The 17,593-nt window shown below is 36.5% G+C and overlaps 1 protein-coding gene across 1 annotated transcript in view; it reads left to right on the top strand.

Moving 5' to 3' along the window:
• The first annotated feature begins 5,840 nt into the window (after positions 1-5,840).
• The window catches only part of LOC140938399 (sushi, von Willebrand factor type A, EGF and pentraxin domain-containing protein 1-like), a 51,307-nt gene continuing 39,554 nt past the window's right edge, over positions 5,841-17,593 (top strand). Inside the window, exons 1-8 of the mRNA XM_073387885.1 lie at positions 5,841-5,978; positions 6,662-6,722; positions 7,659-7,948; positions 8,415-8,586; positions 9,058-9,241; positions 9,339-9,535; positions 10,324-10,500; positions 14,931-15,098. Coding sequence (XP_073243986.1) covers positions 5,958-5,978; positions 6,662-6,722; positions 7,659-7,948; positions 8,415-8,586; positions 9,058-9,241; positions 9,339-9,535; positions 10,324-10,500; positions 14,931-15,098 — 1,270 coding nt within the window. The 5' untranslated portion in view covers positions 5,841-5,957. The remainder of the gene's footprint in view (positions 5,979-6,661; positions 6,723-7,658; positions 7,949-8,414; positions 8,587-9,057; positions 9,242-9,338; positions 9,536-10,323; positions 10,501-14,930; positions 15,099-17,593) is intronic.

Genomic DNA, 17,593 nt, shown 5'->3' on the forward strand with positions numbered 1-17,593 from the left:
GAGGGCAAAGTCACATGTCAAGCTTAGATGGGGTTCTGTGTAACAGCTGGAAAACAGCTCTTCCTATTAAACTAATGGAAAATGGGAAAAAATCTCTTCATGTAATTTGTGACCGACTTCAAAACGTTAACGCATAATAATTGAAAATAATAATAATAATAATAATAATAATAATAATAATAATAATAATAATAACGGTCTGGATAATAGCAGGCAAGTAACTATTTTTAAGAAATGGACAACAACTTTAAGTTTAAGACAAGACATGTTTCGATCGTTCAACGATCATCTTCAGTTGTGAATTCGTTTGTAAGTTCGGTTGAATTAATACAAGCAACGACGTATAAGTTGAAACGTGATACAAATCAAAATTTCGAAAAATTAACGTACAATTTTAAGATGCGCGAGACATGGAATAACACTTGCGCGAGCACTACACTTAATATAAGGAAGAAAATTGTAAAAATTGAAATAATTACAATGGTTATAACACAAAATGTTATGAGAACAAAAATATATATATATATATATATACATATATATAAAATAAACTTAAAGAATAATATCAGAACGGGAGAGTTAAGTCAGCATGTTTCAGCTGCTTATTTAAAGTGGGATTCTCCCATTTGATGTCACTGCCTCCTTCAACATAAGTTGAAAAGCAATTCTTATTAGCTAGACAACGACATGCCTGGGATTGCTGCAAATGCTGATAAACCGTGTGAATCAGATGCTCACGAACGCGCGTCGAGAGATGTCGGCTAGTCTCGCCGATGTAACAGGCATTACAACCTGCACACAAAAACTTGTAGACAACGCGCGAACGGAGATCGAAAGGAACAGGATCCTTCGCACTAAACATACTACCAACCTTAAAAGAAGAAAAAGCTAACTTAATTTCGATGTTAGTACAATAGCGCTGAACATGTTTGCGTAGCCTTTTCTTTGCTTCTCTAGTGAAGGAGCCTACATAGGGTATCTTAAAATAATAAGTTGAAACGGCTTGCTGAACCTGGGAACTAGCTGATGGGCGGATTGTAGCTCTACTGACGTATCTATTGATGACCTTTTCCACCATACGAACAGGGAAAAGGTTCTTACGTAGAATAAGATAAGATTGTAATTGTAAATTGTAAATATCTTATTATCCACTCCCCACAGGGCTTTTCAATAATTTACAACACTGGTTGGGGGACTTTGCCAGACTGCTTAAGTTGCAGTTTACAAGTACTGAAGGAATGAGTGATGATGCCCCCATACATGAGTGTGAAAGTGAGATAGACCACTACACCGGGCACTACGTGCCCTACTCTTTACGAAGAGTGTGTGGGTTCTTTAACGTCCCACAGATTTATTACATGTGCAAAGGCTTGTGAGACGGGGCCTACGGTTTATCGTCCTTATCCGAGAAGACCAGAAAGTCTAACCATTTGCAGATGTCATTACAAAGGCAGCACTTTCTCCTCAGTTATTTAAAGACCCTGAGTGTTGGTCCGGCCGGGGTTTGAACCTACGGCCTCCCGCTCAGCAGACCGGTGCTCTCCCAACTGAGCTAACCGGGCGGCGGTGATAAGATAAGATAAGGTAATTTATTTAATGTCAGATACACAGGGGGTGGTCTCTGTGTTATAACCATTGTAATTATTTCAATTTTTACAATTTTCTTCCTTGTATTAAGTGTAGTGCTCGCGCAAGTGTTATTCCATGTCTCGCGCATCTTAAAATTGTACATTAATTTTTCGAAATTTTGATTTATATCACGTTTCGACTCATACGTCATTGCTTGTATTAATTCAACCGAACTTGCAAACGAATTCACAACTGAAGATGATCATTGTACGATCGAAACATGTCTTGTCTTAAACTTAAAGTTGTTGTCCATTTCTTAAAAATAATAAAAAACATTGTGAAAACAATTCTAAATACTTGCCTGTTTATATGGTCATAATTCTTGCAGCGGTTTCGTTGCACTGATATGATTTCACCTCAGGTTCAATTTTGTGGTTCAGGAAAGCTAGTTTTTTTTTTCAGAGGTGTGCAAACTTAATTTCTCAGCTGCAGTGTTGGGTTCTTCTAGAAATTGCTTTTCAGAGATAACCCGCGCGCGCGTACCCAGCCTTTTAATACTCCATGTTTTAATTTATTACTTATGGTTTTATTACTCCAATCCATTCCATATTTTATCATATGCCAACCGCAGGTGAGTCTGATGCAATATACACAAGAAGATTGTGGTGTTTCAGAAAAAATAACTTTCGGATGTTTCGCCAGAAGTGGCAAAATCAATAATTATGGTATATTTAAGAATTTGTTCATGCTTAGCGTGCGTATATCGAGTTATGGATGCACGCGGGAAGTCTGGAGAGCACGAAAGATGCGTAAGAGTTAGCCGAGTGCAACTCTAGCTTCTTGAATGCTCTCCAAACTTCCCAAGTGCATCCATAACTCGATATAAGCACAGCTAAAAGCATGAGCAAATTCTTTTATAACATAGCTGACAAAAATGCTCGCTTTTTGATTAACTGCAAAATTCTCGTAACGCGCGACACAATAACAAACGGTTCTATTGGCTGATTACGAACATGCCACAATCGTCTAGTTTGAATGAAAATATTCTTTTTGTAAAAGTGAGAAAGAAAATTTGCCTCTTTATTCGTTAACGATCAATGGTAACTAAGCAGAACCAAAGGTAAAAGAGTCTTAAAGTTCACCTAAAGTTAAACTACTAACATGTTCGTAAGAAGTCGTGGAGTATGGTTTGGATTTGCTGAAAAGATGTTTACGTTTTGCTCGGCGAAATCCAGAAAACATGTTTTTAGCGAAGACGACTGTCATCCTTCTTTAAACTTATATTCATTTACGAACATTGGCTGGTCATTACGGCTTCTTGAGAGGACCTAGCAGCAGTTGTTTTTGTGAGTAATAAATTTATGTCTTCTTGTGTAATTTGTGTTGTTATTGCGAGAGAAATTTTCCTGCTTCAGTCGGATTGTCCGGAGATAACAAAGTGCATAACAGATTTAAAAACAACAATAAAAACGGAAATTTTGCCTTTAAATGTTGTTGATGGCCTGTTGGTGTCTGTTCTGTTCCCAGTGAATGTCTTTAGGCCAAAATTTGCTGCAGCTAGTCTTCGACAAATTTGCGAAACGCGCAACTTGCGAGTTTTTTTTAATTCGGCTTTATTTTTGCTGCTTGTTGGATCAGGACCTAAAAGGTCAATGCCACTAGAAAAATTGGACAGTTCTTCGCTGGTTTCTTCCATATTTTAAAGAGATGGAAAAGTGCACTTAAAAGACGACAACGGACAACTCTGCGGCCAGGTAAAAAAAGAATGCTCTGATTGCGCGACAAGAGTCTATTAGTTAATCATTATCCAACTTATATGAGGAATATACTTGCTGTTCGCCATACAACCCAATATTTGCGCGGTACCCATATGTTGGCTCTAAGCAAGCCTAGAACGATTAAGAAATGGTAAACGTGCAGCGTGCAACCATTGAGTTATGGATGCACGCGGGAGGTTGCTAAGCAGGAAAGGAGCGTAAGAGTCGCACGAGGCGATAGCCTCGTGCGACCATAGCTTCATGGTTGTGCATCCATAGCTTCATGGTTGCACAGCTGCAACGTTTATCATTTCTTTTATAACATAATCAAAAGAGAAAAACATTATTTTCCATTTGTCATCGGTCCGAATTCATGTATGCTGCCATCTGCGCGCGCGTAAACAAATCATCTTCTATGTTTTTCAAAAACTTGCCTTCGAGTTTTTGTTTCGCTGAATCAACTGTTCTCCGTCTTCAGGTAAACTGCAAAAAGTTTTTTGTTGTTATTCTGAATGGCATCTGTCTACTTGCTCCTAATATCAGGGTAAAAACTTTGAGGGAAAACTATAGCTGCAACTATAAACACCAACTAAAAAAAAGCTAAAAAAGAAGCAAAAACTAAATAAATGAAATAATTATCAAGCTTATTTATGGGACAATTTTTGAAATAAACGTAAAGTAGAAATGAGAAAATTTGACTGTAATTCCTTTAGAATAACAGTTAACACTGATTTTAAAAAGAAAGTAACTAGCTTTGAATCGAAATCTGTTTGGGGAAATCCAGCTATGAAAGTGAGTGAACTGTAAGCCGGCGCTGAAGCTGTTCTTTTTCGACCGTTCTCTGAACGACTGTTATGAATGAACACTGAGGAACAAAATAATACCCACAGATGTTATTTTTTGAAACATTTATTTGAAAACCCGAATATTTCTGTACTTAAATGAAATTCGCTTATTCCAGCGTAATGTGCCCGTTTAAACCAAAATTTTTAATCGATGCGATGAAAACTTCACAACAAAGGTGTCTCGAATTTGAGCGTGTTTCCTAAAATATTTGCTTGAATTTAGCATCAGCTTGACCAAAAAGTCAATAACACAATGCTAATTGCTAAATTTACATTTCAAACAGACTTTCTCTTCTATAAAAAAACACACAAAATGTACCTTAAATCTTCGCTCGCTCGATTCTCCTTCAGCCGATTCTAGCCGCGAGGAAAACAGTGATTAATTTATCCAGGGCAAATTTGTCGCTTGATCTTTTGTCTTTTTTCCTTGAAAACGACTGCGTAGTATTTTCATCAACTTTCACTTTTCATCTGTGCATTTCATCGGTGTATTTTACCGTCAGGAGAGGAGATTTGTTGCTTGAATTTGCCTAAATTTTACCGCGCTATCTCAGTTTCTTGGCGTGCACCCACGGGCAAATGGTAATGGCTAACTGACCAATCAGAGCGCGCGATTTACTTTTGTTATGTTATAACAATCTATGGACTACACTCTTTTTCTTATTTTTCCGCCCAGAAATGGAATGCACTTCCCGACGAATTAAGGAACAGTACTTTTCCTGATTTTAAACGAAGTGGGCGAAGTTTTAATACGTTTGATTAGTTTTACTAACCAAATGCAGCTATTGCTCACTCAGAAGAGGAAATTAATATTTTCTTTGAAAAAAAGGTCTTGGGAACAAGAATTTTTTTTTCAGCACTCGAGGAGAAATTTTGTATCTCGGCACGGCTACGTAATATTTTCTATGTTCTTGACATGTAAAATAACAGATAAGTAACGTCTTTTCTTCGTATTATCCACAAGCTTTGCTTTTATCATTGACCGAAAAAGTTGAGAAACATTCATTTTCCCTCAAAAATGGTTTGACTAGCCACTGTTTATGACGTCATATCTGTTCCTTGCGAAAGCCAGTTTATACTTTTGTCGGGATTTGCAATGCACGTAAGCTCCCACGAGAATCGCAAGTGAAGTGTGATCTTGCTTTTGAAGCCTAAAAAAAAGTTTGTAAATAAGGAAAATACTTCTTCTTGAACTGGTGATGTTGATGACAATGTCTTGGGAACGACCATGCTTTACAGCCCTATTACAACAAAAAAAAAAACATTGCATTGATAATTACTTCTCCAGATTTTGCTTCCGTTCGGGGTAGTGGACAGCTAGGCGCTGCTGTTGTCTCTGACGTGACGGGAAGACAAGAGCTTTCCAGCTCTAAGGACAACAATATTTATTTTGGCAAATGATATTAATTGTGATTGATAGTTTTCAGCAGTACTTTTGCATCCCAAACAAAGACTTGTAATTGTTGATTATATTCATCAAAACGATTCTTTGTTAAAATAGACCTTTCTAATTTTGTACCGCTATTAAAATATCTCAGATTAAACAGCTTAATAACCTTATGACTCAAAACAATAAATAAACTACGCTGCACATTTTCACCCAACCCACTCGCCATTTTCTTCAGTTCTTGGCATGACATCATTAAAACGTGACCATTTTGCGTCTTAAAAGGTTAACAACCATTCCACGATAATCAGTTGCAGAGTTGCTTGTAGAATAGCACGGAGTGGATGTCAACAAAGAAGAGCCTCCACTGGAAGATCCATCTTTGAGTAACTCCTCGACATGTTTTCACTTGGATATAAGGTATGTTCTCAAGGTACAAAAATAACTGTTGTCCCTATAAAAGTTTACTTCATACTAAACCATCGGCTAGTGTAAACACCGCCGTGCACATCGGAGGTGTTTACGCCACAGACAAGCTTCGAAGAGTTGAACTTTATTACCGTGAAGAGGTTTCAAATAAACAGCTGTATATCTGTATATTAAGTGATGTGAGTTGCAAAAACACTGATAATAGGAAGTGAAACATTTCTCTTCGTTTGAATCCATTCGGCCAAGTCTCTTGTTGGTTGGGAGTGTCAGCACATTTGTCTTCCGTTATTTGAGACAGGACTGCTCAGGGTTTTTTTTTAATGACCGCATGAGAAAATAAACCATGCAACTGACATTCCGCTTCTATTCTAACAAAGAATACTTTCAGCAATATACTATATGTAGCAGCCGCTAAAAAGTAGAAAGGAAAGGAAACGGCAAATTCGAACTACTTTGTTTTAATACAATTGCGTTGGCTTTTAAACTAGCTTAAATTGATCTAATTATTAGTTATTATTCGAAAGGAGCAAAGATATATGGCTTTTAGTGAATAGTTATGAAACGTGTCAAATGTGTCACTATAAAGAAAAAAAATGCTAGCCATCTATGTACGTAATACTCATTTAAGTGAAAGTCCGAATAATTTCTATTTTTAATTGTCTTATTTTAATCAGATTTTAATGTGGTTATTTGCGGCTACACTGATTTTCATAGGTCAACGTTCTGCAAGTGCAAGTAAGTATCAATATTAAGGTGATTTTAGGATCCAAATGGCTAGTCTTTGAGAGTGTGCTAACCTTAGTGTAAGTCGGCATACAATTTGCACCTCACAACGGGAGGAAAAAGAAAGTAACCACAAACCAACTTAACAACGGTATAATAACTTTTATAAACGTAAGAGATAATGAGATTGTAGGTAAATACACTTTACAAATAAAATTTACGGTGTATTACTTGAGAGATCATGCGTGCAAGACATTAAGGAAGTATAACTTTGATGTGAAAAAAATAGAATACAGAGCTGGAGATGAAGCACCAATAATGGGATTAAGCATTCAGGCTAAAGAACTCAGCTTTAATTAAAGCTGTCATTGTAGGTGCGGTATTGCGTTGAAACGTGGTCTGAAACGTTTGTTTACTCTTAAAACCAAAGAAAAACAAGATTTTTTGAGTCGATAATTTGTAATACATCGGAATTTCTCATTTCATGTTGGTTTTCAATCATACTATTTTTATCGCATCGTATCGCTCATTTAAGAAACTGAAAGTGAACGCAAGGGAAAATAGGAGACGGTTAGGGATAATTTAACAGCATTACAAAGCACTCACGTCTTGGCTATCGGCGTTTCCGTCATACATACCGACGCATGTGCAAGTTTAAAGACAGGTTACAGATAAAAATCAGTGGTTATTACTTGGATTCAAATAATAATGTATCTTTGTTTTATAGACATGTAACTGAGAAGCGTCTTGGCCTTGCTAATCCAGATAAAAATCTTAACGTCACGTTCAGCCTACTCTGCAAACTCGTTTTATTTTAGCTTTTGCATCTGACTTAATTAGCTTTTATCGTGTTACTGAGCCACCATTACTCTATACGATTAGGTCCATCAGTGTCTCTCAAATATAAGTTCCATTTGTGTGATATCATACTAACGTATTGTTTCTAAGCATTAGAATGTAGCAGCGAACTTGGAATGCAAGACAAAAGAATCCCAGATAATGGTATTACGTCATCATCTGAGTTAAGCGCCAATCACGCACCTGCATTTGCCCGGCTGGATGGACCGAGAGCCTGGTGCTCAGCTCCGGGAGATATATCACCGTATATACAAATTACTTGGGACGAAGAAAACCTTATAACAGCGATAACAACCCAGGGAAGTTTTCGTTATTTTAGTTGGGCCAGAAATTTTGAAGTTGCATACATGAGAGACGAAAAATGGACATCGTACAAAAAGGTAACTTTTTCTGAAAACTAACAGTGGTGGTTTTACCAGAATTATAAAGTTATTGTCGACGTTTGAAACAAAACCACCTTTTTTTTTCGGAATGATTACTTTGTCATGACCATTTACATTGAAGGGAACAAAAGGCAAGGAAAAGGCAAAACGATAAGATAGTCACCATTACGGTGTTGATGTTTGCGGTTTATAGATTCCTGACATCTCGTTGGCTCTTTTCGGAACATAACAAAATTCTTAATGTATATCTTGTATTATTTTCCCGTGGAGCCTAAACTACTGCGGTGTTTAAACACACAAACCCAAAACTTAGAAAATGTCGCTACCACAGTGTCAATTGCAAATATTTGATGACAGTTACAAATACATTCATTATTACAAATTTTCCATAATTTTCTTTGCTAACATAGCTATTACTGAGCTAGAAATATAAATATAGGCCTTTTAATTTTTCTGTTTACAGCTACTTAAAGGTAATCGGAACAGCAGATCCTTGAAAAATAATGTCTTCAAGCCACCAATCAGGACACGATCAATCAGGATATACCCAAAAGACCCGTTTGGATTTTCGATGGATTCAACAGTTCCTGTGGTTCCTTGTCTTAGATTGGAGCTCTATGGATGTTCTGCTCCAGGTAGGTAAAGATGGCGAACTTCAAGGCAGTGGCGTGGATCACGAAATTGTAAAAATTGTGTGTTAAAGGGTGCGAAGAATTTAAGTCAGCTTTTGGATGAAATGATCATCTCAAAATTTTGGCCGATTATTTAGCCATTAGTTATGATCTACACACATCACAGATTCAAACTGCGGAATAAAACAACAACAAAACAAAACAAAACAAAACAAAAAACCAAACCGAAACAAACAAAACACCTTAATCATAGGATTCACTTGGTGCTTTTAGGGTTAATCCCAGAAGCTTCCTGTTTGTGATTCGGACTTACTGCTGTTGGTTAGAAGCTTAATCAGCAGTTACTCTTATCCAGAGAGAAAAAGGCAGCTGAGCTCTTCTTCTATCGTCTTTTTTACTTAGGCCTATCAAACTGTCATGCTGCATGGGCACTGATAACGTGTTCACTTTTTTGACTTTTCGTTTCATCTTCAGCTTCTTGTGATCCTCTACAAATCCTTAGGAATGGAAAAATACACAACAACGGCAATGAAAATGGAGCATTAGTCTCATTTTCATGTAATGAGGGATTTAAGCTGCAAGGTTTGAGGCAGATCAAATGTCTTCAAGGAAAATGGAACGGCAGTATTCCAACTTGTGAAGGTTTGAGATATGAAAATTGATTAGACCGCAGAGCTTTTGGTGAAATATTTCTCATCTGAGGAAAAAATACGTATACTAAACTATTCTTTTTTTTTTAATAAATAAATAAATAGAACATTTTCGTTCTCTTTCTCGTCGAAAGGCAATTGCAAGCATCCAGAACCTTTCACAAATGGTTCAATCATCGGAGAGGATTACAGTTCTGGATCGTCCATTCAATTTCGATGCAACGTTGGTTACCAACTACTTGGGTCAGAAATAATATATTGCGTAAATGGAAAATGGAATGAGACCACCCCTGAATGCAAACGTAAGTTGCCGACAGATAAGTATTTTATAGGAACAGCTTAATGTAGCACAAAAACCCAGCCATCACAAACGACTGGTTAGTAAGTTAGGGGATTTCTCGCTCTGACTTCAAGAATTCGGGCAACTGGTTCACTGACAGTTTTGTAAATCTTTTTAAGGGTAGTTTTTAAAATAAAATGTTTATAATCGTTGAGAGATTTAAGAAAAAGAGTTACGGATGTTTCTTTTTTTGCAAACAAGTCTCAAAGCCGTGATTCTCACAAAACATTGAGCTGTTTAGGAACATCATAGTTGTAATTGGGCGACATCTTTCACGCTTCCAAATCATTCCCTGTGCACAAGTTCTTTAAAGTTTGTTACAAGGAGCTTATTTCTACATTTACATGTATTTATCTTCTCAAATCTAAACTCGTGAATTGGGATCTCCTAAAAATGTGTTGTCGGACGGAAAAGAGCTCGAGGGGTTTGCTTTCGCTTTGACACAACTATTGAAATTTCCTGATAAATTTTTGCAATGGCCGCAAAATGAGTTAGCTCGCAATTAGAAGAATCAACTTGTGTTTTGATTTTCTACAGTAGTTTATCTGGCCCCGGTTGTTCAAACGTCGGATAGCGCTGTCCACCGGATAAATCACTATCCAGCGGATAGCGTAATTGATTTCCGTAATACTTATCCGCTGGATAGTGATTTATCCGGTGGATAGCGCTATCCAACGTTTGAACAACCGTGGCCTGATATATAAACGACAAATGAAGGTTAAAAAATTGACTTCCGTGAAAATATTATAGCTGTTGAATGTGGTGATCCTGGGAAACCATCAAATGGAGAGCAGATTGTCAAGAAAGGCTACGTCTATGGTGGATCAGTCAAGTTTGTTTGTGACAAGAATTATACTCTAGTGGGGACTGATGTTATATATTGTCAAGCTAATAGGAGTTGGAGTTCCTCTGTTCCACGTTGCTTAAGTAAAATCCACGACATAATTAAATCCCACTTACTAAATTTTTCTGATACTTCTTTACAGTTAGATTTTACGGTCGCAGAAACATGATTTATGTAAATTAGCAGTAGAAAAAGTCACTTATTAACAAGACATATGCTAGTTAGTTGTATGAACAAGTTAACTTAGCGCACTCGGCTAGGGAATAAAAATAAGTTTAACACTATTCTGACCAGACATTTTCCTTATGTCGTCATACGGGGGTAAGGCAAGATTAATTTGTTCTCCTTTTTTTTTTTATTCAGCCAACTGTCAATCACCTGGTGATATAAATCACGGCCTTAAATTTGGTAATAACTACACGCACGGAAAAACAGTACGATACTTTTGTAACCCTGGGTACGCAGTTGAAGGCGAGGCTGAACTAACTTGTGAAGACGGAAGATGGAACACTGCTATTCCAAAGTGCAAAAGTAGGCGTAGTTTTTTGTTTTTACAAATAAGATCTTGCGCTGAATTAGTTGAAGTATTAATCTTTTGCTCTATTTACAACTTTTGACATAACGAGGAATCTTTTTCGTTGATAAAAAGAATTAGCTCAAAATTTTGAACTGTTCATAGGAGATTTAACTCGTGTGTATCTATCCAAGTTGCAGTAAAAAGTTTTCCTTTAAATATCCTGCAATATTCATTTCATATACTAGTTTGTATGTAAGGGACAAAGCCTAAAATATTCACTTTCCTACAATTCTTATTATACGCTTTAGCTGTTGAGTGTGGTGATCCTGGCAAACCAACAAATGGAGAGCAGATTGTCAAGAAAGGCTACGTCTATGGCGGATCAGTCAAGTTTTTTTGTGACAAGAATTACACTCTAGTGGGGACTGATGTTATATATTGTCAAGCTAATAGGAGTTGGACTTCCTCTGTTCCACGCTGCGTAGGTACGTTCCATGGGTAAGATACAATAAAGACCTTTATCATCAGTAGTTTTTGCCAGGGCTCTTGAAACTATAAATAACAGTAAGATTAGATGGTCTTAGAAACGCAATTCTGAAAGTTAGTGGTAGAAAATTGTAGCTTTTTACAAATACGTATTAATACTAGTTGTTCGAACAATTTAACTTAGTGTGCTGAATAAAAATAAGAGAAACCCATTAACGAAACCAATTGATTTATTATGAAATTGGGGCTTAAAGAAAAAATCATTTGTTTACCCTAGTTATCCGCGGTTATTAATATTTTCTTTCTGTTTAAATAAAGCTAATTGTCGATCCCCTGGTGATATAAATCACGGCCTTAAAATCGGTGAGAACTACAAGCACGGAAAGACAGTTCGATACTCTTGTAACGCTGGGTTCACACTTGAAGGCGAGGCTGAAGTGATTTGTGAAGAGGGAACATGGAATGCTGATACCCCCAAGTGCAAAGGTACAGGCTGTAAGAGTGCATGAATCTGTATTTAGAGATATATAGCTTTCGTTAACGTTGGACCTTTCAGTTGCTTTATTCATTAACTTTGCGTTGTTTTATGTTTTAACAAAGGGGCAGTTGTGCTTATTTTGATGACAACCTTGCGTCGACTATGACATTGTTTATTATGGTGCGTCCAGTGACCAGTTTCTGGAAAATCCCTGTTATTAAAATGGTCAATTACGAAAAGCTTTGTTAATATGTTTGAGAAATTGAATTGAAGATCGAGGTTTTAATAATATTGAACTGGCTAGTTCAATAAAGATTGATTGCTAAAAAATGAATTATCTCAAAATTTTGAACCGTTCACAGAAGTGATTAACTCGTGTGCATGTATTCATAGTGAACAGTTTTCCTTAATATCCTGCAATCTTCATTTCATACAGCAGTCTTGGTAAGCGAAAAAGCCTTAAATACCGTATTTAATTAATTTGAATAAGCGCCCATCCTCGAATTAGCGCTTACCTCGAATAAGGGCCCATCCTAAAGGCAGAAAAAGTTAATGAGCGCCCAGCCTCAAAAAAGCGCTCACCCCCTCCCCCTTTCACTCAAACTCAAATAAGCACCCACAATCAAAACTCAACCCTTCCCCCTCCCACCCCCCAAGAATGAATAAGTACTAAGAGATTTCCTCGAAGACGGAGTTTTCTTCAGAGTATTGATTATTTTAAAGAAACCTTTCTTTGTTTCATTTTTACGTTTTGTTATTACCATTTATTGTTTTGTTGCAAAATAAATAAACTTGCTGAAATAAATAAACTTGCTGAAAATGGCGAAAATTTAACAAGTGCCCAGCCTCGAATAAGCGCCCACTCTCAAGGTCCAAAAATTTAACAAGCGCCCAGGACGGTTGATCGAATAAATACGATATTCACTTTCCTAAATTCTTATTATAGCTGTTAAGTGCGGTGATCCTGGCAAACCAACAAATGGAGAGCAGATTGTCAAGGAAGGCTACGTCTATGGTGGATCAGTTAAGTTTGTATGTGACAAGAATTACACTCTAGTGGGGACTGATGTTATATATTGTCAAGCTAATAGGAGTTGGAGTTCCTTTGTCCCACGTTGCTTAGGTAAGTTTCATGGGTATGAGAGAATTAAGGAGAATTAAAAATATTATCTAGTCTCACTTGATTTTTCAAAAACTTCGCAAAATTCAAACGCATTTAGTTCGATTTGTTGGTCTGAAGACACATAAATTCTGCAATTTAATTAGGGGTGGGAATTTGGGGCTTTTCATCAATCTGAATACCGGTTAATTGTTCGAAGAATATAATTTAGCGAACCGTACTGCAATTCAGGCAAGTAATTATTTTTACGAATTTGCGTCATAAAAAACAATTTCTTTTATTGCGTTACCTCTCTTTTCTTCTGTTAAAGTTATTTTGTTATGTCTTTTTAATCAAGCTAACTGTCGATCACCTGGTGATTTAAATCATGGCCTTAAAATCGGAAATAACTACACCCACGGAAAAACAGTTCGATACTTTTGTAATCTTGGGTACACACTTGAAGGCGAGGCACAACTGACTTGTGAGGACGGAAAATGGAACGCTGCTATTCCCAAGTGCAAAGGTTAAGATCATTGTTGTTTATTTTCTAAACAGGTTTTGTTTGTTTAGAAACTTGAGCGTGTTCTATAAAATGTCTAGACCGCAGGGACCTGAGTTTCTCGATCGAAAGTCTCAATAGCGACCCCCACCCGGGAAATCTGAATGTTCTATGTTTAGGAATTTTCCTTGAAGATCGAAGTTATAATAGTTTTACAGGAGGTACAAGAAAAGTTACCAGCTATAAGTTTGGTGAATCAGATTTTAGTTCAAGAAAATGGCTTCACGCAGGGGAAAGGCAAGTGCGACCACGCGAGCTATTCGCGGTCTTCTTGTTTTCCAAAATAAAAGCTTGTGTTTAGTTTGGAGCTAAAAGTTATTGTTTGTTTTTTGTTTGTTTGTTTGTTTGTTTGTTTTTTCACAACTTCTAATATTACGTAACAAATTTTTGTATTGGCTGCAAAATAAATAGAACCTCAAATTTTAACGGTTAATATGTTAAACAAGGATTAACTAGTTTGCATCTTCTTGAGTTGTAGTCAAAAGTATATAATAACTTATTATCCTGTAATCTTCATTTCCCATACTTGTTTATATGTAATTGAAAAAACAAAGGCTAAAAATTTAGCTTCCTTGCAATTATTATAGCTGTTGAGTGTGGTGATCCTGGCAAAACATCAAACGGAAAGCAGATTATCAAGAAAGGACACGTCTATGGTGGATCAGTCAAGTTTGTTTGTGACAAGAATTACACTCTAGAGGGGACTGATGTTATATATTGTCAAGCTAATAGGAGTTGGAGTTCCTCTGTTCCACGCTGCGTAGGTAAGAAAATGGGTAAGAAAAAATAAAAGACATTTAATGTAGTCCCGCTAAGTATTTTTTTTTTTTTTTTACCCGAAAAGCTCTTAAAAGTATAAAGCAACACTTACAAGCAACACAAACAACGTGCATTATGGAGATGTGCAAATGGCCAATTTAGTCACCAAAAGGCCTGGATAAATTAACAGTTATGATAAATATATAAAATAATTCCAAATTGACTGTAATAGACTAATTCAGTCAGTAAACCTTGACCTAAATTATTTTTGTAGAAAAAAGACAAATTTTGAAAAACATGGCTGTTAAACCCGCGGTTGCCATGGCAACATGAAAGTTGACATACCGGGTCACAATGGTTTTAAAATGTTCTTAGATTATTTTTAGGAAAATTTGCTAAGTTTGTTGTCATAGTTTTGACGATTTTTAAGGTATTCAACTTTTCATTTTTGAGGTCCGTACACGCGCCTTGGTCTGAATAAGGTAAAAGCAAAATCAAAATAACTCAGTCAATTAGTTTCTTATGACCAAAAAAAAGGAACGCGCAATTTCTTTTGTTCTCTTACTTTTTCCTCTTACTAAGCTTGATTTTTCCTTTCTTGCATTGATTAAGCTAATTGTCGCTCACCTGGTGACTTAAATCATGGTATTAAAATCGGTAATAACTACACGCACGGAAAAACAGTTCGATACTCTTGTAACCTTGGGTACACACTTGAGGGCGAGGCTGAACTGACTTGTGTAGATGGAAGATGGAACACTGACATTCCCAAGTGTAAAGGTAAGCCTTCATTCTTGTTTTCAAAAATAAAAGCTTGCGTTGATTTTGGAGTTTAAGGTTGTTTTATTTGCAGCTTTTCAAATACGATGTGGGAAATTTTGGTAATGGTTGCAAAATAAATTATAAAATAAGCCCGCAACTGTGAACTGTTAAAAGAATAATTAACTTGTGTGCGTCCTGATTCAAGTTACACGCCAAAGCTTTACTTAATACCCTAAAATCTTCATTCTTGTATTAGTTAATTATATGTAAAAGACAATGGTTAAAACTTGACGGCCCTGTAATTATTACGATAGCTGTTGAATGTGGTGATCCTGGCAAACCAACAAACGGAGAGCGGATTGTCAGGAACGGCTACTTCTATGGAGGATCAGTCAAGTTTGTTTGTGACAAGAATTACACTCTAGTGGGGACTGATGTTATATATTGTCAAGCTAATAGGAGATGGAGTTCCTCTGTTCCACGCTGCGCAGGTAAGTATCATTTCGGGTAAGGAAAAATAAAAGACATTTAAGGGCTCTTGAAAGTATAAATAACAGTAAGATTATATGGTCGTAGAAACATAATTTATGAAAATTAGAGGTAGAAAATTTTAGCTTTTTACAAATACGTATTAATACTAGTTGTTCGAACAACTTAGTGTGCTGAATAAAAATAAGAGAAACGCAATTAATTTATTATGAAATTGGGGCTTAAAGAACAAACCATTTGTTTACTCTTGTCTAGTTTTTCTGGCATGAAGATTTTTCTTTCTGTTTTAAATAAAGCTAACTGTCGATCCCCTGGTGATATACATCACGGCCTTAAAATCGGTAAGAACTACAAGCACGGAAAGACAGTTCAATACTCTTGTAACCTTGGGTACACACTTGAAGGCGAGGCTGAAGTGACTTGTGAAGAGGGAACATGGAATGCTGATACCCCGAAGTGCAAAGGTACAGTCTGTAGGCGTGCATGAATTTGTATTTATTAGAAATATATAGCTTTCGTTAACGTTGGATCTTTGAGTTGCTTTATTCATTAACTTTGTATTGTTTTATGTTTCAACAAAGGGGCAGTTGTGTTTATTTGATGATAACCTTGCGTCGACTATATCATTGTTTATTATAGTGCGTCCAGTGGCCAGTTTCTGGAAAATCCGGCGTTATTATAAAAACGATCAATTACGAAAAGCTTTGTTAATATGTTTGAGAATTTAAATTGAAGATTGAGGTATTAATAATATTGAACTAGTTCAATAAAGCTTGATTGCTAAAAAAATCTGAATTATCTCAAAATTTTGAAACGTTCACAGAAGAATTAACTCGACGTGTGCATCTATCCATAGTGAACAGTTTTCCTTAATATTCTGCGATCTCCATTTCATATACCAGTTTATATGTAAGCGACAAAGCCTTAAATACCGTATTTATTCGAATAAGCGCCCATCCTCGAATTAGTGCTTACCTCGAATAAGGGCTCATCCTAAAGGCAGAAAAAGTTAATAAGCGCCCACCCCCTCCTCCTTTCACTCAAACTCAAATAAGCGCCCACAACGAAAACACAACCCTTCCCCCTCCCAGCCCCCAAGAATGAATAGGTACTAAGAAACTTCCTCGAAGACGGAGTTTTCTTCACAGTATTGATCATTTTATAGAAACCTTTCTTTGTTTCATTTTTACGTTTTGTTATTACCATTAATTTTTTTGTTGCAAAATAAACATACTACACTTGCTGAAAATGGCGAAAATTTAACAAGTGCCCAGCCTCGAATAAACAACCTCCTCGAATAAACGCACACTCTCAAGGTCCAAAAATTTAATAAGCGCCCATCGCGGTTAATAAATACGGTATTCACTTTCCTACAATTCTTATTATAGCTGTTGAATGTGGTGATCCTGGCAAACCAACAAATGGAGAGCAGATTGTCAAGAAAGGCTACGTCTATGGCGGATCAGTCAACTTTGTTTGTGACAAGAATTACACTCTAGTGGGGACTGATGTTATACATTGTCAAGCTAATAGGAGTTGGAGTTCCTCTGTTCCACGTTGTTTTGGTAAGTTCCATAGTTCGTGGGAGAATTAAGGAGAATCAAGGTCACTAGTTTCGCCTTTTTGAAACACTCCTAGATTAAAAATTCAAAGGCATAGCTCGATTTGATTTTCAAAGTCATATAAGGGCTTTTCATCAATCCGTAAACTAGTTAATTGTTTGAACAATTTGATTTAGCGAGCTCGTACTGCAGTAACGAAACCGTAATTCAAACAAATAATTTATTTTTATGAATTTGCGTCATTAAAAAAAAAACAATTTCCTTTGTTGCCTTACTTCTTTTTTCTTTTTTTAAAGTTAGTTTGTTGTGATTTTTACTAAGCTAACTGTCGATCGCCTGGTGATGTAAATCATGGCCTTAAAATTGGCAATAACTACACCCACGGAAAAAAGGTTCGATACTTTTGTAATCTTGGGTACGCACTTGAAGGCGAGGCTCAACTGACATGTGAGGACGGAAGAT

Source organism: Porites lutea, chromosome 5 (assembly GCF_958299795.1).
Source record: "Porites lutea chromosome 5, jaPorLute2.1, whole genome shotgun sequence".
Classification (NCBI taxonomy): Eukaryota; Metazoa; Cnidaria; class Anthozoa; order Scleractinia; family Poritidae; genus Porites; species Porites lutea.